Here is a 22740-nt window from a genome sequence, read left to right as displayed (position 1 = left end):
TAAGATACGCTGTGGTATTTGAAACTGAGGAGGTTGATTTAAGACAAAATGGATTAGGTTGACTATAGAGACTTCCCTAAATAGTCTTCTACCTAAATTTCCAGACAAGTGCTACTTCTAGTGATTCCCTAGTGACATACTTGGTTTTTTTCACCGTAGAAGCGAATGTTCTTTTAAGGTTCATCAATATGATTTGTTCATGTTGATGTTCATTGTTCGCTTTCAGCTAGGAGGGATTTGAGGAAGAGAATGAGGTACAGCCCTACTCCAACTTGGTTTGCGAACCCAGCATAAGTGGGATGAGTAAATCTCTTTTGACATATCCTGAGTCCCTGCACCTTTTGGAAGCTGTTAGTTCCTTCTCTTCCATGCCAAGAATGCCTCTGGCCCTTCAGTTCTGTATTCTCACCAGGGCTGAGCTTTGATCTGCTTGCTTTTATCCCATGAATTTGGATCCATCAGAAACACATGCCTAAAACTTCTCATTTATTTTCTCTCTGCCTTGGGTTTTATTGTGCCTTGGACCAACCTGCTGGAGGCTTCCTGATGTCTAAAATATCTCTGGCCTGTTGCAGTATGTAAGTTTCAGTCTGCTACCATTGTGTAGTAGTTTTGCAGTATTTTATTTAATATTAAATACATTCTGTCCTTATTATTTTCCTTGTTTACTTTTGATGATAGAGTATTTGTATATTGGATGCTCAGCAAGACATAAATCTCAGTAGTCTTAGTAGTTTCCTTTTTTGTGTAGATGAGGTTTCCTGGCATTGAAATAGCTTAAAAAGAGAAAAATCCTTTGTTTAAAAAATGGATTTGTATTTTTATATATACAACCCAATGACAGAGATGCTTAAGTATGTGCATATATTACATCCATGCAATCCCTCTTACCTCTGTATTTCTCCATACAGCTATTATTTTACAGGTTTATAGCAAATTACTTAACTGTTGAAATGATTTTAAATATTGCCTTTGATTGGATCATAGCAATTAATATTCTCTGCTAAATTAGTTACACTGTGCATTCAGTGCCAGTTCCCATTCTCTGTGAACCATAACCATGCTAGGTGCAGTTAACTGCTAAAGCCATATAGTCCCATAAAATCTTAATAAAATCTGAAAACTGTGGAGTATGGGTAATCTTGCTATAAATTGTAATAAAAATTACCCCTGTAGACTCTATATTCTGACCATTACGTTCATGGATACTGCTGCTTTGTACATAAAGTTTTATTAAATAAATGGACCAATTCTGCTGCCCCTACCAGGCACCAAGCTGTTTTGATCAAAATCTGATTGGTGCACTCAGAGCATTTTTCCAATGCATAAAGCATTTATAATGACCTTTAAATAGGAAGAAAAATGTTGTATATATGCTTTATATAGCATAAACCAGCTTAGGAGAAGGAAATAGTGAATAGCATCATTCAGGTGCATTTGGTAGGTCTGTAAAGACACAATTTTGTTTCCTAGAATGCATTAAATAAACCTGAGTACAACACAGTCTCTGAGGTCATAATTTTAAGTAGCTCCTGTACATCTGCATCTGGAAGTGTTGCTTCCACTGTTAAAAATGCATAGTGGTATCTGTTGCAATCTTTTTTGATGCTCTCCTGCTAAGTCCATGCTCATGTCCTGTTCTCTAAAACAATTTTGAAGAAGGGGGATGTTATTTGTTTCAAACATTAAACTGTGGTGTGAGGCTGACTTCCACAGTTGTAAAACCCATTTTCCAGGAGTAACCAAGAAGGATGGAGATTATTTCCCTCTGCTTGTTGTTCGACCCACCCAGATGCATTTGTTATCAGAGACATTTGAGACAGTTTCAGTTTAAGAAAGACCAGAAGACTTGCTCTTGGTCAGGAGCTTTCTTGCAATATTTCAGATACTGAACTATGCTTTATGCCAAAATTAAAGGTCCAAAGTTATGGTTTAGACACTGCAGTATTCATAACTGCAGTGTTTCTGATTCTGGCAGATTAATTGTGTAATGTGCTAAAACATGAGTGCCATACAGTTTTCTTAGACATATTTTCCATTTCTGTCCTTCTAGGAGTTTGGCAGCAAATGTCTGTTTTTACTTCAGTCATTCATGCTCTGCAGACACAGGGACACACATGTGTAACAGCAGTAGTAATGAGATTCTTGTTAATGTTAATTTTGACATGTGGGCTAGTATTTTGTTTTCCATTCCTAATGGAAGCAAGTGCAAAGCAGCATTACTTGCAGCTGGAGACAGTCTTTAATCTATTGTATGCCAACATGGACTGAAATCAACCAGAGAGGAGTTTACTGGAAACAGCAAAGGTGACCCTTTCTGGCTTGTTGAGGCATCCCATGTTTCTGCTTCATTTAAACTTCCATCACAATAAAAATCTGTGGCTATGTTTCCAAGACTAAACCCATCACCAGGCATGGATCTGGCAAAGTTAGAGGGGCCTCCCAACCATCCAGGCTCATGTCTCAGGTAGCACAGGTCTTGGTGTCACTGCCCACTGCAGAGCCATGTAACTGTGCTTCTGACAGGCAAGTCCTAGTGGGTGAATGGCAGGACCAGTTGGAAATCCCATCACGAGCAGTCTTTTTGATTAGCAGGTTGATAAGGCATCCTTCAGAGAAAACAGGGTGAGGAGTTTAAAATGTGAAACATAAGCAAGCAAACTCTGAATTTGGAAATCCTTTCAAGGAGCAGAAACAGATTTTTAATTATTTGAAGAGAGTAACAGTGATTGTTATTGTGGTGTGATGTGTTGGCAAACCTACATGTGGGTAAGTTTATGAAGTTATTAGCTGAGAAGTTAAGTAAATGCAGAAAACTGAGTTTTTAAGGTGAAGTGAGGCAGAGGTATTTCAGGATGTTGAAATTTTCTCTCTGCTTTCATACCAGCAAGCATCATCTCACAGAGTCATTTCAACATCAGTTAATTACTATGTGGCTTAGCTATAAATTGAGGCAAAACTCGTAATGGTTACTTAGTTTTCTCCTGCTCTTAAATATTTCATTCCTCTTTAGCCCAAGGGTCTCGTATTTGCCTTTAGATCAAAATTAGGATGTAGGCATAAAATTATTTCTAGTGGGTGTTTGTGAGCCTAATGATGGGATGAGTTTCCATCCTTTTCACTCACAGAAAATTTGACTAGGGAAAGTAAATCAGGTTGCAGTAACTGAGAACTGCCAGTGGTGACAGCAGTGTTGTGGTGTATGGCCCTTTTCATGCCTCCTGCAGGCATCCAGATCCAGGGCTGCTGGCAGTGCTTGGCTTTGTCTGACCACATCAGAGCACTTGAGGTGTGTATCCCTGAATAATCACTGAAAAAAAGCAAAGATGTTAGGACATAACTGGCTGAAACCCAAGTGTAACAGACGGGGAGAAAATTTACCTACCATCCTAGTATCAGCAGCACATGTGTGAGAAGGGGGAGGAGGGATGCTGGGCTCTTGTCAGCCTGGAGCGATTTAAGTCCGCAATCCCTTCCTTCCCAGGAGTTTCCAGAATGTGGACAGGAGCACCAGTTTAGGGAAAGAAGAGGGGAAAAAAGTCCCCTGATGGTGTGGCTATGGGCTCAGGTTATTCCCCTGGGGAGGTGGAGGCTTGATCCTGTTCCAAGGGGTTCATCTGCCCTTAGCAACCGACAAGCTGGATCCTTCCCAGAGATTGTGCTTCCGTGACATGGCTAATCCTGTACCATGTCAAAACCAATGCAGCCGTGTGCCAGAAAGCACAAATGTATGCAGTGCTCATTAAAAAGCTCCTATGCAAGTTTAAATCTCTTCCAGCATTGTAGAACAGGCAATTTTGTCCTCAGAAGCGGCATCAGGTATTGTCTGACCCCACAGCCAGAATAAATTTTAAAGCCCCAAACTGTTCAGTTTGACAGAAATAGAAGCAAGCTTATATCTGATCCAGATCAGGCTTTTTCCTACTGGCAGCGGGCAGATACAATATTAATGATGATAGACTTAAGTTGTGTAATATTTACTGGCTGGTATGTGCTTTACTTGAGATCCGTTTGCACATCTTCACTTAAAACAAGTGCCACAAGTGAATTTGCTCACAGTGCCCAGAAGGAAGCTCCTTTTTGGTACAGTTTGGCAAAGGGCTATTAAGAAGTGATTGCATGTATTTATGTGCATCATGAGCAATTCTCTCATTGTTTCTTGAGGCTAACAAGGACTGGAAGCAATGTGGCTGCTTGCAGCCTTCAGCACTTGCAGACGTTCTTAACTCCCCAGGCTCACCAGTCTATTCAGCATGGAGAGCTAACAGCTTGCTTCTGTACCTCCTGTGCATTCATTCAATGGCACCTTTGTCCCATGAAAGCAGCAGTCTCTGACTGGTTTCTTTTTGCTTGCCTCGCCTTAACCTCATTCACACTTTACAAATCCACCAGATAGCTCTGTTGGACAAATCTTGCCTTTCAAGAGGCGTAGCAAGGGCAAGTAAACCAGTTAAGGTTTAGGGCTTGAGCTTTATTAATTAATATGTCTGCCTGTGTTTGGGAGGACTCGATTCAGTGACCCAGATAAGTCCTTTCTGGACCCATGGTCCTGAGTTCAAGGAAGAGCTTGGTTGTTAGAGCAAGTTACAGCATGAAAGGAGGTTAAAATGCACTGGCATGTTTTTTGGGCTTTCCTCCACCTTGCTTGCCAGTTGCATTCTGTTATTCACTTGTCCTCCACCTTTTTTATCTCATTTACTAAACTGTCTCTTGCCTTCATCTCTTCATCCTCTCCTGTTTGATGTTCATTAGGCCTATAATTACTTCTAATTCAGTGCTTATGAACTGGGGCTGGTATTTATAAACTTTGGTGCCAGGAGTTCGACAGTTGTTCTTAGATGTCCAAGAGAAAGTCAAAGCTGTTGACATAAGTAGGAGTCATGAACTCCTAATGTGTAACAGTCCTGTGCTGCAGTTTGCACACTGCAGAGAGTGGTGAGGAGGAGATATCTGTTAGGCTTTTGGCCAGTTGGTTATTCACATGGCTCGTTTCAGGGACGAGAGCAGCTTTAAAGGCTGTTTTCCTCTAGCAGCTGCAGCCATGCTGATGAGAAAACAGGCCAGTTTGCACCAGCTGGCAGCAGCAAAGCTCAGCCTCCTGGTCAGTCACCTCGGCTCCCCAGTGCCTCGGCCACCCACGTCTGCGAGCTGGAAGGAAGTGACAAACGAAGAGAGAGACAAAAAAGGATGTATATATGGGCTGACATAAAAAGTAAGGGAATAATCCCTAGAACAGTGTTTAATTTACTTACAATCTTTAGTTAGATTTTCTGCAAATACATAGCAGTACTAGAAATACCTGCCTTTGAATTTACCCACGGATACATTTCCATTCCTCACCTTTTGTCCTCTCCATACTTGTGTGTGGCAGCACCTCATGATGTGCTCTAACATTGGTGTCTGATGGGGCAAACTGTACCCAGTGTGTACAGTAAATTGGCCCTGGGTGAAATGCTGTTTGCAACTTTGTGTCTGTGCTAGAAGGGTACAGAGTAGGACTTACTGAGCAGAAACAAGGAGTAGATAATTGAGAGCTTTGATCCTGGCACATTCCTGTAGTAATCCAAAATCAATACCAGATGTCATAGGAGTCTTATTAATATCTTAAGAGCCAGCAATCTGCAGTAATAATGAAGCAACATGTCTTAGAAAGAATGAAAATATGTAAGATTGTTCATACACATTTATACCATCTCTTTTTATGTAGGTCTATTCATGCTTAAGTGATCAGAATTCATGTGTAAGAACTGCATTACAGACTCAGTTATGTAATAACTTCCATCATTTCAAGTTAAGTTAGTTTTTGAGCCAGCTACTTAAAACCTTTGCTGTAGTGCAAGTCAGATTAAACCCCAGTTAACATACATAGCTTTTTTTGTTACAACTTTTAATTCTTTGGACAATTAACTAGCTCTCACAAGTGCATCACTTGTAGCACATTTAAATATTGGGCAGATATAAGCATAACTTTTTCTATCGAAATTCACTTTAAGGGGGAAATAAAAGCTTTTCTCAGAAGGTAGTAAGACAGTGGAACAGGTTGCCCAGAGAAATTGTGGATGCCCCATCCCTGGTAGTGTTCAAGGCTAGGTTGGATGGGGCTCTGAGCAACTGGGTCTAGTGGATGGCATCCCTGCCCATGGCAGGGGGGCTGGAACTTGATCATCTTTAAGGTCCCTACAAACCTACGCCTTTCTGTGATTCTATGAAAAGAATATTATCTTTTCTAAATTTAGAATTAATGAAATACATAGTAATAAACTCATTCTTTTAAGAAGGAGCATTAGGGAGCAAGGCAGGACTGTCACTTCTTTCCAGATAGTTTTCTGGGGCTAAATCAGCTGACTGGGTGGTTCAATTGCTTTTAAATAAAGTACTAGATTATCCCTAGTGCTTAGGTTGAGGTTACACATTGAATATCATCATGTGCATGTTGTGATTTTAAAAAGCACAGTCAGAATGGTGCTCATTCTGCCTAAAACAATTGAATGTTTCAAACAATTTCGACGTTGTGTTTGTCTCGTGTAGGTTCACCGTCAACAGCCTTTGCTTCAATAAGCAAAAGGTGTTTACCATCCATGAAGAAATAGGAAGCAGTCCAAATGTAGCCAGCATTACTGAGGCACCTAACCTGTGCCTGTAGAAAGGTAATAGAAGAAGTACTGTGCAACTGTAAATGCACTGTAAATGTGGTTCCAGAAGGGGTTGTTCCATCAGCTTACTGAATGTATTTAACAGTATTTTCCTTATGAAATTCTGTAACATATAAACCACAGCTGAAAGTTAATTTATAATCAGTGTTCTTTTACTCACAGGTGGTTTGCAGCTAAGACATAAATTAAAATTTAAGACCAGCTTTCCCTGGATTCATCACTCATTTGTGGAGTGCTTTCTTTTCAAGAGCCTAGCTATTCATCAGTCCTACTGTTATGGCTGCACAGCTCCTGAAGTATCTGCAGCCCTCCCATTTTTCATTGTAACTCAGTTCCTTTCATATAGTCAGTAAACATTGTAACAGAAGAAAGATGGCATAATGGCAGATTTATCTATGACTTTTGGAGCTGTGGGCCCACTGAACTGTTCATGATCTCTAAAGGGAGCCTGTGAAACCTATTGTCTAGGTCAGTGGTTAGCCAGAGTTGAGTAGGAACGAATACTTTTCTCAAAAATCATGTTGCAAGACCCAGAAGAAAGTGTCCTGTCTCCTCTGCAATATGGGAGAGCAAAAGCTAACAAACTGCAAGTAAGCTCTTCAAATAAATAACCATGAATTCCCCTATTTCACCAGAGCAGACAAAATAAACACATTTTTACTCAAATATCTGCCTGTCTTTCCCATTCCTATGCCTCCCTTGCAGAATCAAACATCTCTCCAGTTTTACTCTCTTCTCCAGCTGCTTTCGGTGTCTCTCAGCTCTTACTAAACCTATGTGGTATTTAATGAGTAAGGAGAAATGTCTTTTTCTTCACCTCTGAAGTTTGTCTATGGCACAAACAAGCCCCAGTTCCTCTCAGCACTATCCCAAGTCACAGTTGTGCCCCATATTTCCCCTCTATACCCATCTCTTGTTTCCCTCCCCCCATCCTGCCAAGTTATGCTTTCTTCCCCTTTGAAGGACAGCAACCAGCATAAGAGGGAAGGCAGGTCACCTGCCTTTCTGTTCTCCTCTCCTTTCCTGTATGTTTTTGGCAGAAAAGCTAACTCTGGTGGCCATCTGCCTGGTGCACACCCAGCTGTTCTCACTTCTCCTCCTCCACAGAACGGGGGGAAGATAAAGTGCAAGAGCTCAAGGCTCAAGATAAAGGCAGGGAGATCACTTACCAATTATCTTTACAGGCAAATAAGACTCAGCGCAGGGAAAAGTAATGTATTGCTAATTAAAAGTAGATTTGGATGGGGAGAACCACCGTCCCCCATCCCCCTTTTCTGGGACTCTACTCCTTGATTCCCAGCTCTACTCCCTCCCCCATCCCAGGGGAATGGGGACTGGGGGCTGTGGTTAGTCCATAATTGTTCCTCTCTGCTGCTCTTTCTCCTCACACTGTTCCCTTGCTCCATTGTTGGTTCCCTGTAGATAGTAGTTCCCATCAGGACAGTCTCCTCCAGGGACTGCGCCATTATGAAGAACCTTCTCCCCTCCATCTCCTTGCACATTGCTATCTGCAGAGCTGTTTCACATGATCCCAGAACTTTTAGTATTGCAAGCAACTTCTGGAGATCAACCAGTCCAACACCCCAACAAGCCAGGGTCACCAGGAGCAGGTGACACAGAAACACATCCAGGTGAGTTTTGAATGTCTCCAGAGAGGGAGGCTCCACAATCTCCTTGTGCAGCCTGTTCTTGTGCTCTGCCACCCTCAATGTAAAATGTTTCTCATGCTTTTTTCCCTTGCTCCTTTCTTGGCCAGTTGTTTTACCTTTTCTTAAATCTGTTTTCCCTGAGACACCCCTGCAGACTGCAGGGCTCAGCTGTGCCCAGCACTGTGTCTGCCATGGGGCAGCGCTGGCTGCTCCTCATACAGTCCCTGCAGCTGTTGCTGCCAGCACCCAGGCACTTAGTCCATTGCCATGCAGTATGGATACTGTAAGCTGTGGACAGGTAAAACAATCCTGCAGTTCCTGATCTTCAGATATTTGTAAGACCCGAAACTGGGTCAAAAAAAATTGTTATTTTTCAAAAAAATGTGTTAGCCCTGCTGATACTGGTCACCTGAATGTTGGTTGCCTGCGTGAGGTTACACATAGGGTGGAGTGAAGGATCCTTCAGAGGCTGACAGTGGTGTTGAATTATGTCAGAAATCAGGAGGACTGGGGTTTTAGATTCCTAATTTTAATTGAGCGAAGTGACATGGGTTCCATCCTGATACCTCACAATGAACGCGCAGAATCAGAGATTGCTCCTGAAGTTTTGCTGTCACATGTTCTCTTGAGTGTTGTACAAAGCAGACGTAACCCTTTCCCTTTGCTTTCTGAAGCCAGGTAGCATAAGTTACTTGAGGGTAAACCAGGATTTTGTTGGATGCGGTCTGAGCAGTGAGGTTTTGGTACTGCTGAGTGCATTGGTGTAGCCTCTGTGAATTCACAGACCTGCATGCCCCTGCAAATGCTCACATCCAGCTGTGGCACCACTGGGTGGCTTTGCCCACCTATCAGCTGATTTGGGAAGCTCAGCACAAGTGATGCTCTCCAGCCGGAGCAGGCAGATGTGTTGTGCGCCCTGATGTTGTTCTGGGACAAGATTAATTTCAGCACACTCATATTAATCCATTATATGTCTCTTTCCAGCACAAATGGACCCCCGAGGCCTATCTCCCAGACAAATTAAAAGTGACAGTGATGATGACGACCTGCCAAATGTGACCTTAGATAGCGTTAATGAAACTGGATCTACAGCGCTCTCCATAGCCAGAGCAGTACAAGAGTAAGTATCACGTTCCCAGACAAGATGAGTGTTGCTGAGGTGTTCCCAGGCCAACGGAGGCACCGGTGCTGCAGGGCTGTCCTCTGCCTGCAGGCAGCATACCTGCCAGCACCTTTTCTGTGGAGCTTTATTCCCTTTTTTGAAAGAGATTACTGTATCTCTTGTCTCTCTCATGATCTTTTCCTTTCTTTCTCTCTGCCCTCATTATTAGGTTGAGTTTCATATTGAAGTTGTTTCTTCCCCTTGATGTACTTGGAAAGCTTGCAGTGGTTTTATATGCTCTCCAAAGAGAGACCAGATTAGATTACCACTCAAAAACCATGTATTTTTTCCTTGGCTGAAAGCAGCATCAGGAAGTTGTTTCTTGTTGCTGTCAGATAGGAACTAGCAGCATTTCTCCTGAAGGACAGTGTCATTGGAAGGAAACTACTGAAGGGCTTTGAACAATTTTCCACTGCAGTTATTTTTCTGTGTACTTTTGCTAACTGGGTGGACAAATATTTTCTTAATTTAGTACCTGCATTGCTTGTTTGAAAAGAAAGAAGCAGTTTATCATGAACATTTGCAATTCTGTAGATGCATGAGGTTGGTCAGTCACTGTAGCAGCTGGAAAGGAACCAACTGTGAGGTAAATAAGTATTAATATCCCAATTTTATAGGTGAGGAAAATGAGGTTATGCGTAAAGGTCACCCTCTTGGTCTGAAGCAGAGCTGGAAATAGAACTAGAGCCTCCAGGCACTGAAGCCTGTGCTAGACCCACAAAACATGTTACTTTATCTGAGAGGTTCAAAATATGGGTATTCTGGACATTATTAAATAAAAATGGGTGTAATGAAGGCCATTAGACATTGCTATTGTATAAGTTATTATAGATGCATTTTAAATGTCTTAATATGGTATCTAAACATTTTTTGCTTTGTTTTCCTGGACATAACAGCTAAAAGAGCTGACATTTCTAAGCCATATTTGGGGAGGTACTGCCTTTGCGTTTTTTGGGTTTTAGGTTTTTTTTTTTTCATTTTCACCAGACACGTACTACCTCATCTTCCAGCCAAGCACCATAACTGTGAATCTCAAACTGATATTCTCCTTAAGCAGAGAGAGAGGTGTTTGTGAGCAAGGCAAGACAAGGTGTTGGTTCTGTGATTAGCAGGCTCCCTTTCTAACAGTGATAAAGGAGGGGAGGGTTTCTTTGCCAGCAAGGCTATTGCTTGATAGACAGGTCCCATATGTATTTTCAATTTTCTAGTCACAACAGCAGGCCCTGAAGTGCTAAGTATTTTTTCTCAATTTATAGCACACATAGTAAGCCAGAAAAATAAAACAGTACGTCATGATTTTGCAGTAAAGGATTTTGCACTAATTACTGAACAAAGGAAGTATGGAGCACTAGCAAATAATTTTAATATATGACTGGCAGGCAGATTCTGTTTTCCATGATGGATATTGCTTGAACACTTAGAGAATTGGTAAAACCATGGGATGCTTTTTTAGCTTTTGTACAATGCATTCCAAGTTTGTGGATGTAAATATGTGGAGTATTACTTGACTGGCTCTGGAGCTTAAGAATCAAATTAAGAAATTTAATAATATAACATCAACTCATTCTTGTTACAGGTTTTATTTAAATAGTAATCTGTTAGTTTATTTCAAAAGCCCCATTAGGAAAATCTAATTTGACCATGATCTGCAATTTGTCCTCTTTACTTCATTCTCGGTCACAGACACCACACATACAGCTGCTGACTTTAAAAGGAATGTTGGCACTTCATGCCAACTGCACTCAATCTATTTCTTACTTTGTTTGCAATATTGTGCCCTACAGGCAGGCTCTATTTTGATTTTAGGCATTTAATATGTACCTTAATATCAGATGTTTAGCAAAGGACTCCACTGAAAAAGATCTCATTCTACATAGCCTTGTTGCAGAGAGAAGAGTGCCTTTGAAGCCTTCCAGAGGGAGATCCTGTGTGCTCAATTTCAGCATCTAAACTTAGCAGACAGGAATTTCCTCTGAGGACATGGAAAGGCACCTACTGTTCTGCTGAATAACCGGGTAGCACAGGGACATGCATAGAAAGACTTCTTCGGCAGTCAATAAAGTGTAGGTCAAAGTCTAGTGCCTGAGGGAGGCAGGCTGGCCCTCGAGTCTGGATGAGTGTCCCACAAAGTGTGTTGTTTTCTAAGTGAGATTGTAAGCTTGTTCTGGTGAATAGTTGCCCAAAGAATAACTTCTTGCAAAGGGTGGCTGGAAACTATACCGCAGTACTTCCAAAGCGATGGCAGCATCCTTTTCTTCAGTTCCAATTGGTGTTGTACAGTCTTGTCTTTGTTAAACACAATACCAATTTGTTGGTGCTTGGTAGCAGGCATGAGACAACAGCTGATATTTTCCTGCTTGTTTTCCAGACATGTTTTAAATTATTTTGCATAAGGATTATTAATATATATCTATATATATATAGATATATCTATATATATCTGTGTGTGTATATATATATATATATATATATGTGTATATATTTGCCTACTTTGCCTACTGCCACCTATTCTCTTAAGAGCAGTAAGGGGGCTCAGACTCTGGGGCTTTCAGAATCTGGTGTTGGGCATTTGCTTTGGGTTGATGCTGTAAAGCCCCTCACACAGCATGTGGGGCTGTGAGGGATTACCTCAGTGCCTTCTGCCTTTCCCTGTGTGCAGTCTGTGGGGCTCAGAATTCATCTTGCCTGCGAGGCTGGCTGCATCCGAGCCGGTTACCTCACTCCCTGCATAGGGCTGGGTAGTGCTTGGCCCGCTCAGGCAGCAGTCCCTCTGCCCTACTGGAGCTATCTAATTCAGGGGCAGAGAGAGACTCCAGGCAGGCTGAGAGCTCCCGTTCCTCTCCATTGCCCAGGGGTGGTGCAGCCAGCAGCCTGGGACACACGTCAGCACCGCGCATCCCTGGTGCAAGGTGAGGCCGCGGCAATCCTCAGCGCCTGACTGGGGAGCTGCTGGGCCAGAAACTGGGAGGGGCAGCACTGTACTGAATGCTCCTGCATCTTCACTTGCATCTCAGTCTGCCACGTTTTGACCGCAGGGAAATCAGCTTGTCAGTTTTTGGAGAGAAACTGTTGTTTTAATACAGCCATTTTTAAGCTTGTTGTTTTGGAAACTTAGCTAGCTGGGTCACAGGACAGTTTGGAATGTCTAATTGAAAGCTTTGCTTTTCATGTCCTCTTAAACTGGGTGGCATCCACCTATGTTGCTGCTTTGTTTCGTGTCCACTGTAGTCTTATAGGAACAAAATTCTTATGAAATAAAAATGGTGACAATGAAACACTAAGAGCCACGTGTTTGGCATTAGTTCTTATTTACACAAACAGAATGTAATTTGCTTGCATATTTGTAAAGTGACCAAGTATGACTATTTTTTCTCAGGGAAATTGCCTTCTTGCTGCAAGCTTTATGTTGGCTGAGCTTCCAGACTTCTTTCTCAGCAGTTCTGTTGGAATGAGTTCATAGTTCTCCTTCAGTTCAACAAACTCAATCAATAATGTAAAGTTATAGATAAATAAAGTCATTATTTCAAGCGGGGTACTTCAGTGAAATTTCGTGCTGTGACATTGCTGGTTTATGGAAGTTGCTACGTCTTACAAAATACAGACTAAGAATTGTTTATTAATCTCAGATAATACGCTCTGGCTGATAATAAATATTGCAACATTATGTAGATTTCAGTGGGCTTTGCATTGTAAGCAGCATTTCATCCTTTCTGTGGCATGTTTTACAAACTCATTTTGACATGTAACATCTAACAAAGAGCAGATTTGCCTCTATATGCCTGACACCACTGATGCTTATTACGCAGCAAGAATAGCATCATATATTCAGAAACAAATCTCAGAAACACTCCAGAAATCTTTATGAAGTGGGAGGAGAAGGCATTAGTCAACTCCTTGAAGACCAGTAAAACTTTTTTAGGGTCCCTCACAGAGGCAACATGCTGTTCCCTCAGCCTGGCAGCCTTTCCATCCCTAGGCAGAACTGATGCAGGATGGCCTCAGGAGCCATCTCCATGGCATATAGTAATGCAAACCCTGAACAGAGCATTCATCTCCTTATTTCCTGCACACTTGTGTGGCAAAATATATTATTTTACAGCATGAAGCTCTCCCTCTCCGAATATGCATAATTTAAGATCTCCTTGCAGAAGCTGAGGGCAGAAGCAGGAGAGGCAGAGGATGATCTTTAGCATGAACTTTTGACCAGTATGTTGGTAAAAATCCAAAGGTGCAGAAATTCCTCTTTCTCTCTAGATTTCTTTTCTCCTTAGGTGTTGTAAGTGGAGGAAACTCCTTTGATGGAACCATTTTTTCTTTCAAATGTCAAGGAAAAGAGGAACTGTGCATATAAACTGATGATGCTTCAGATAGTGTATTGTTTTTCTGGAGTAAGGGAGAGACAGAAGTTTCAAAGAGGAAATCCTGTCTACTTGTAGTTACAGCTGCAGTTAATTCACAGAGATGGGATTTGTCATTTGTATGTGACTGCTCTGACCTTTAGCATGAATTTCTCTTTAGGCTGAGCTGGGTGACTCGGAGTGCTTGTATGAAAATGAGATTAGGGACCCAACCCCTGTTCTCTTTGACTACTTTATGTGATTGATACATTGGTGCTAATGTGATCATCTTACTTTATTTTTAAATTCTCTAGCATCTATTACAGCAGTACAGTAAGACTTAGTTTCGAATACTGCAGTAACAAAAAGGAGACTCCACAACAGACAGACAGCATAGCCACCATACCAATGTACTCTCTTAAATTAGTACATGCTTTTCAAAACTAGTTTTTTTTTCCTAGATCTCCTTTTTTGTCCCTTCTCTTCTTCAGTGTAAATCAACTTCTGTGGTTTATTTTTATTTCTTTAGAAGTTTGTGTCTTTGTTTCCATCAGCCATTCATTTTCTACACTGGTATAGTTTGTTTTCCTGCTTTGGTTGCAGTCATTACTACTGTTGTGCTATTCATTATAGGGAACTTTCACCTCATTTTTTCCTTCCACTTGCAAACAAAATACTTTGTCCAGAGTCTCCAAACAACATAAGGGAGGGTGTTTCAGCAGTGTTTGTGTGAACTTTGCTTCCCTCTTCTCTGGTTTACATCTGCCTGTGCTCATTTTAAAACTGGCACACAATTGAGTGGTGATTTTACATATGGAGACTTGGCTAGTGCTTATCCAGAATTCCTCAATAAAGGATTTTTTTTTTTCCACTGGAGAACACTAATTGGTTTGAAGTGAAATTGTGGGAATATATCAATTTCAGTTTTACTTGTCTCATGAAGAATACCCAAGTCTGTGATGCATTTTTGCATTGCAGCAAGACTTTAGAGCAGAAGGTTATATAGTTGCTGCAGTTGCAGCAAATTGGACCACACACTCAGAAAGAACTGTCTATGGGCCTCTGACCTCCCCACAGGCTGTAACATGGTGAGGCTTCTCCTTGGCCTCCTCCAGAGTTGTTCTAAAAACTGAACTGACTTGCTAAAAGGATTGAGAGGCATTTGTGCAGATACGTAAGCGAAAGACAGTAGTGACATAGAGCCCTGCAAGGCATCTGTGTTATGGTTGGCGCCCCCACCGTATCATTATTTCAGGGATGTTTCAGTTCTAGTTTTGTTTTATTTTTTGTCAGCAGTCTCAAGTAAGTATCCTGTGGCAGAAAAGAAGAGGTTTCTGCAGTGAAAACTGTTGCTGGGTTGGACTCTGGCTGCTGAGCCAAGGGCACTGCTGAGCTGGCAGTGTGCTGAGTCTCAGCTACCTTAGGCAACTTCTGGGTAGTGCTGGGCTGTCCAGTTTGGACATAACCTTGCAGCAAAGTTCATCTCTCACAATGCAAAATATCTAAAAGTTAGGCTCAGGTATTTTGGATTTCTTTGGTGGAGAGATATTTCTAGGTCTAATCATGTTATCATTTATGCTCATCTACCTTTCAAAAGGGATCTGTCTTTCCCAGCAGGTGTAAAGAAACCTGGACAAGTGGTTTAGAGAGTGATAAGCCTTTACATTGCTGAAGTTATATATGAGGAAACCCACTCTATGTTATTTTCTAAGGCTGTGCTGGAAGTCCGTGGCTTGAGAAGAAGCTGAAGCTAGTAGATCTAAATTTGACCTGCCCCATCTACTACAGGTGTGATTTCTCCTACATGCACTCCTTACATGCAGTTCAGACAGCTTGTTGAAGAAGTACTGACTTCTACAGTGGGTTTATATGGCATTTTATAAAGCTATTCCTAGCAAAATCTGAATACCCAGAAACATCTGTTTGTTTATAAAAATGAATTGGCCTGAAGCCCTCATTAAGGACTTCAAGAGCTTGAAAGACCTCTCTACCTTTGGGAATAGATCTTTAGGCACTAAGTATGAACCTGGGCTTTCAATAATCCAGTAAACCCATATTATTCTAAAAAGGTTCCTTTTTTAAATATGTGATGTTTGACAAAAGGAGAGTTGGGCAGTAAAATCAAAGGATGCCATCCTGTGCATGCACTAGGATTTTTTGTTATGAGAATTTTGTGTTATATGTCCCAAGGCCTTTTGCCAGAATAACAAGATTCCCCATCAGCCAAAGATCATTAGAAACAAGGGTTAGGTGAATGGCAAGTGTCAGTCAAAACCAGCTTCTACAGAGAAATTTACATCACTTCCCACTTTGAAAGGGCTGTGTTGCTTAAATGGAAATGTATCAGGAGACTGGAGTGTTGTCAAATTGTTTCCTGAAGAAAGCTAATTTGAAAATAGAGTTCTTTTACCTTGATCTACATAAAACCATAAGTTTCCATGACTGTTGAATAGGTCATTCTAGAGCTTTTACCATACCATTGCTAGGAGTGATTTTTTCCTTTTGAGAGAAATATTTAAAATTAATTGCATAATAGGGTTGAAGAACTAAGGAATCCTAATTCTGTTAAAGTCCAAAATCCTGTTTCTGTTTGCCATTAACTTTGTTTGGTCTAATGATTAGTCCTGAAACTAACAGAAGTCTGGATGCTAAAAAAAAAAGCAACTCAACACTTAGGCTGTTTGGGGCACCATTATCTTGCAGTGAAAGAGTTACACCTATTGGTTCATTCATACCTTCTGTATGTCTTTTTCACTTCCTTTATCTGTCACAAAGAAACTTTCAAAGATCTTGTTTCCCAGCTTCAGTTTAGTGTCTGTATTGAATTCACATATAAATATCTTCTTAATATAAGTCAAATTTGTTAATTAATTTAAATTTTAGTCTAAGACATGCCAATCATTTTAAGGTAGTTGTCAAACTTTGCCATTACTGCAATTCTACATTTCTAAACAGGTTTACACAAACATGCTTTGGAATAAAATGCCATGAAACAATAGTGTGTGATTATCATTCATAAAGCTTTTTTTCTCTTTGGAGTGCTTTGCAAACATTAACTAATTAAATTGTACAGGTCCCCTGTGTGTTCACATATTATAATTATCCACAGGTTAGTGACTTGCTCAAGGCCATGCAGCAAAGGAGAGAATGAGTTGGGATCAGGTACATCTGCTTCTTACTCCCATGCTTAATCCACTAAAATGTGCTGCTCCAGAGTGAAGCTTGAGTTACTAGTTGTTAGAAATGTGAAATGGATTTTATGGATAGTAAGGCAAGCATTCTGTAATTGCTTGAAGAGCATGATACTGAAGAATGAATTATAAATAACATTATGAATTACTACTACCCAGTTAGCAGTTTGTACACCTGTTTGGCATCTCTTTCCCCAGTGATTCCTCATTCAGCTTTTTATGTTTTGTCTTTGTAAATCAGCACAGAAAGCTGGGGCAGAGCCATGTGCCTGAAGAAATTTAGAGCTATAACAAATACTTATAGGTGTGGATTGGATAGCAGAACACTGCCAGGAAAAGCCACAATAAAACTTCCTCAGTGAACTGCTACTTTGACTTACTGATAAGAAAAAGAAAGACCATTGTCCTCTGCTGTCACTTGAGCCAAAATTACTTCTTGTTTCATTATCTAGATTAGATAAGTTTTTATCTTTCCTTTTCCATAAGGCAGTTCCTGTGATTTTGACAGACGTACATGCAGCACAATTAAATCTTAATAGCAGTGCTTACACTGATTTATGGAAATACTGTCCTGAGTGTTTAGGTCAATGCATGCAATACCACAAAAGTTGTGTAGGTCACGGGTATGTAAACTGCATGTAAAGGAGGGCACTATTAAGAGGGGAACACTGTTTGGCAAGGCATAATTGAATGAGCATGTAAATACAGGAGTAAAAAAAAAATCAACCTTCTTTTTTTTCCTGCCATTTTCCTTTCTCCTGCGTAGTGGGAAAAAATTGTGGTAGGTTTCCCCATCTGTTAGTTAAATCCTCTTTGACTAGTAATGATTTCACCACCACAACCTCATTTCTCACAGCAAGTTCTTTTATGCTGGAGATAAAAAAGGAGGGAATGGAAGCTCTTGGATGATGGATATGAAAAGAGGGTTGTTTTTTTTTTTTTTTTGTGTTGAGCCTGTGTGCCAAGGAGGTGCCACTGACCATGTTTATGTGACTTAGAACATGAGCATTACTATTGTGAATACATTGCAGAAAGGATACTTGGACCTCACAGCTACCACACATATGAAATTACTCTAGTCAAAATAAAAGAATTGAGGGCTAAAACAAGGAGTAAAGCAGCACAGTGGCTGATATTACAGCATCTAATCCTGAGTATTTACAGTCACAGGTTTCAGAGTCAAACTATGCACCTCCATCATTAGAGCAGTGACAAAAGATGCGTCAAGCATGAGGTTCTGGGTCATATTTTTCTTTATTTATCCTTGCGAGATACTGAGTTGCCAGAGGATAAAGCAGTGCAAGGAAATATGAAAGCTGAGGCAGGCAGAAAATAAGGAAGAGACCAGGGTGGATCAGAGGAGGCAGCAACTGCCAGAGCTCTCTTGTCTAGCCTGCGTTGCTGCTCAGGGCATGGAGCAGGCTGGCAGCCACTGAGGCCAGAGGCTGCCCTAGAAAGTGCTCACCTTAAGGCCTGTAGACAGGATCTGCTGCTGGCTGAAAAGCCCAGCATTGCAAACAGAGCCCGAAAAATAAATTAACCTGGAAATCACCAGGTTGACTGCTGAAGCTGACATCCAGCAGTAAAAGAAATACTTGGTTTATGTACTCATTAAAAGTCAGCAGTCCCAGTCTTGTCAAAATATGTCCCTCAATTATTTGCATGAAAAGTACAATATTTAGCATAGTGCTGGGATAATGCATGATAAATCAGGGACACACAGTGCTGTCAGATAGACATATAAGTCACCATGGTATTTCTCTTAAGCACTGATGAGCACTGCTGTTTCTGTAATCAGTTGCTTGTCAGGGCCAGAGAGTCAAACCATTGATAAATAAGTTCACAGGAGAAACTATAATAATGACCAAAATCTCAGTCATAAAAGTTTCAAAAGCACAATAATAGAGTAATGCTGTATAATAAATTGTTTGCTGAAAATTATTTACCAAGCTGAACAGGTTGATTGCTTTTGCACTCAGTTTTTCCACTTCAGAACTGCTTAGCTGTCCGTATCTCCACATGATTTCTGAGATCTTTTGCAATTCCTGTAGTCAGAATAACAGAAGGTGGTTCTCATTTTGCTTGAGAGGAATTACAAGTACATGCAATTCTGTAACAGGTACATCCTTGTCAATATACTGCACGATATAGAGGTTGCACTATCCCCAAATGCTTGCAACACACATGAGTACTGCAGGTACCCAGGACCAAGATGAGCCACAGCAGCACAGGCACTTGAGACAAGATGCAGATTTTATGCTTTGGGGGAGGTCTGATGGAGATGTTGTGAGCTTCTGAAATAGGTGATTGGCTCCAGCACTGTGGCAGAGCACCTGCCCAAAGTATTAACCCTCCCACAGTATAGTCAACAAAGAGTTAAAGGCTTTGAAGTTCAACAGGCAGAGCAATCAGCTTCCTAGAGATGTCTCCACTTACATCCTGGGTGGATACTTGGTTGTGAGTTGGCTCTGCTCTCTTTGGAGGCTGGGCTTCTGCACTGAAATAGTTCATTAAAGTAGTTTGGAAAAAAAAAAGAGCAGCTCACATTCCTAACTTTCCATTGTGGAAATGAAGAGATCAAGTTCTGAGCTTACCTGTTTCTGCCATTTGTAACACCCAGAGTGGGCTGTCCTCTTCCATCTCTCTGTGTAAAAATGGGACAGCCAGCAGTGGTGCACCCAACCACCTATGACGTAAAAGCCTGGTGTTAGAGCAGTAACTCAGGAAGCCAGATATCTATATTTGTGTGCAAAAGATACTCAGGAGTGGTCCTTTTCCTCTTCTTTATTCTACACTTGCATTTTGGATTGGGAAGTGACTGCTACAGATCCTTTTTATGCTGATTGCATGGTCTGAGATATGTTTTAGCCATTTTCATAGCACAGATAAGCTTCAAGTTCCAGGGGCAAGGATTAGGTATTTCTCTCCATGGTTTCTGGTTTGGAGAAGAGGTTGGGTGGGAGGCCACAGCCCTTTGGCTTTCACCCCAAACAGAAAGGAGCATAGTAATTTTAAGGTGTCAGTGAGGTTGGTTGGATGATGCCTGAGTGTCTTTTGCTTCAGTGCCTGGATACTGTACGTTCTAAACAGATTTTTAGTTGTCTGCTTAATTTCCCACTGTCAAAAATTCAGCATGCAAATACGTAACCTCAGCAACTGTATTTTCGTCTGCCCTGCTGCTTAGTTGTTAAAAAGGGAACTTTATGAAAAAGAGTGTCCAAAATTTAGAGTTATGATTGCCAGGTAATGTATTGATCTTTGTATCACCTGTGTAAATAAATGATTTTCCAATGCGACAGAGAGATGATTGCAAATTAATTGACATGGAAGAGAACCATTTGTCTTAATGGTTTCCAGTAGCCATTTTTCCAGTGCATATTGTTTTCAGTTGAGGGCTGATGGGGCAGGGAGATTTTGTCACAGTGCTCTTTGGTTAGGTACTGACACAATTGTAAAATAAAATGTGTACCTATTTGGTAAAGTGGGACCTGATCCATATTTCTGAGAAAGACTCTACATGGAATGTGGAAAAAAACAAAACAGTATTAGGGAGTGATAGAACTAGTAACTTACACTTCAAAAACTCTGTACATCATTTTGTCATCTGCATACGATATTTGTGTCATTATCAGAAATTTAGCATCTAACAAATGGCAAAAACAGTAAAGAAAGCCAGTATTTACTGTAGACTTGAAGCAGGGGAATGAGACAGGTTCAAAGCATTCAGTGCAAAATTTTGAGAGAAAATGGATTGTTTGTAGGTTTCCAAGGGCCAGTGGAAAATGCAATTATATAAATGAAGCAAAGTTGTTCTGAAAATTTCCTTTTCACTTTCAACAGTTCCTATGCCAACCTGGATATTTTAATTGAGCGTTATAAAAGATTCAAAACATATTCAGTACAAATACATTCAACTGCTAGCGTGCTAGAGCTTTTTTATTATTCATATTGTTATTCTAATATTTTTGCTAGTTTCTTGGGCATTGGCCTCAGACTACTTTCACAGTACATTTGAGGTCTGAACCACAAACTGAAGGACCAAAGGGGCTTATTCATGTTCTTGGCTTTCTGCAGGTTTTCCTTTTTTTTCCCCCTAACTTGGTGGAACTTTTTCCAAAAACCATCTGTATAGAGCTTCTTATTTGAGCACTTGCAGTAGATCAGAATTTGTCAGTGAAAAGGAACATTTCACGTAGTCCAAATCTCAACTAGCATAGGAGTTTGTGTAGCTATGGCACTGTATTATTGGTGTTGTTCCTTATTCAAAATGGTATTTTAGAAGACTGTATATTTTCCCTGGAGTCCCAGTTCTAAGTAAAAATGTTAAAGCCTAAGTTTTTTAGTTTTGTGTGGAAATAATATTACTGATGCAGCAGAATTCTCGGAGCATTCACTGCAGCCAGTATTTCCTCTTCATGCAATGTCTGCCTGCTGTAGATTCTCATTAGAGTTTACCTCTTTGTTGCTGATGATTTTTTAATAAGAAAATATGATCTGTCATGATCCAGAATTACCACTGAGTGACATGTAGGCCCTTAAGCTTTGACTTTGCTGCCATTAAAAATAATCACAGAGCTCCTAATGACTTACTTATCATTAGATGGGGCATCTACAGAGCAAATTCAGTTTGAGGACAGTTTTTAGTGAATGGGAAAATCCTAAAGTGCCTTCCACACTGAGGCTATGTGCATCCCTTACTTTGCAGTAAGTGTTCCTCAAGCTTGTCTAAGTCCCCTTCGATTATTTGGGGTAACTTAAAATTCCTAATTGTCTGTGTTCAATTTCCAGAGAGAGCATGTGGGGCTGTGCCAGGTCAGCTGTTAACCCTTTTCGTTTTTTCAACTCCAGGTATGAAGCATTTTATTGTGTATTATATAATATTCTGTTTTATTGATAAAGTCTAGTAGCAGTGCTTTTCAGGTTTCTTTCCCTCTTTATGTCGTGACTGGGGGGTAGGTGGGGCTAGGCAAGATCTGAAGTTGAGTTTTGCAATTGTTTTTTTTATCTTGGGGCTCAGAGGATGGTGGGAAAGCTGCATTTTTTAATTTTTTTTTTTTGATAAATCACAGTGTTTAAAATATGAGAATAGAAAATACTTTTTCTGATGTTTAATAATATAGTTTAAAGTATTCAAAGTAGTCTACTGAAATTGAGTAACAAAGTTAATGTGCATCAATGTAGCTCACGTTATAATGGATCACTGCCAGTTACCATGAAGCAAAGCTGCAAAATGTAGGAGGAGCTCTTTGCAAACATCTCCTTGATTTTATTTCAAGGAGGGCACAATTTTAAAACCTTCCTGTGTAATGTGCCTAGTGGATGGCACAGGGTTTACATGCCAATCCAGTGGCAGGGGGTGACTGGGAGGCTTCAGCAAGTGCTGTGATACCATAAGGGCCCTTGGGTTCACCCCACTTTCCCAGGTAGGAATGATGTCAAAGGACAGAAGGATGTACCGAAGCTGGTAGGGTTCCTGTTTTTGTGGGATTCATGGCTGTTGCTTTAGTGGGTTTTAAAACAGTATGCAGTGAAATCTCCACTCTCAGTGTGCTTGCTTGCCTGCCTCCCTTCTTTTATTTGTTTTGTGCGCCCCTCAGAAGGTTCCTTTGGAGTCATGTTTATTATGGGACAAGTGTAAGCCCATCAGCTCACTGCTTTATCTGCTCTTAGTGACCTGTGTGCCCTCTGTCTGTGGAGTACAGAAGAAAAAAACAACTTCACACATTCAATATAAGCAAGTATGTTCCA

At 40.8% G+C, this 22740-nt stretch overlaps 1 protein-coding gene across 4 annotated transcripts in view; it reads left to right on the top strand.

Moving 5' to 3' along the window:
- The window catches only part of KLF12 (KLF transcription factor 12), a 233269-nt gene that overhangs the window by 148442 nt on the left and 62087 nt on the right, over positions 1–22740 (top strand). For 3 of the 4 annotated variants that reach the window (XM_059839142.1, XM_059839140.1, XM_059839141.1), the window contains 2 exons: positions 9287–9422; positions 21781–21840. In XM_059839142.1, the coding sequence (XP_059695125.1) occupies positions 9287–9422; positions 21781–21840 (196 nt within the window). The remainder of the gene's footprint in view (positions 1–9286; positions 9423–21780; positions 21841–22740) is intronic. The other variant, XM_059839144.1, reaches the window with a different exon arrangement.

The sequence above is a fragment of the Haemorhous mexicanus genome, chromosome 2 (assembly GCF_027477595.1).
Source record: "Haemorhous mexicanus isolate bHaeMex1 chromosome 2, bHaeMex1.pri, whole genome shotgun sequence".
Classification (NCBI taxonomy): domain Eukaryota; kingdom Metazoa; phylum Chordata; class Aves; order Passeriformes; family Fringillidae; genus Haemorhous; species Haemorhous mexicanus.
The sequence above is the reverse complement of the archived record's forward strand: the minus strand, read 5'-3'. Positions and strand labels throughout refer to the sequence as shown.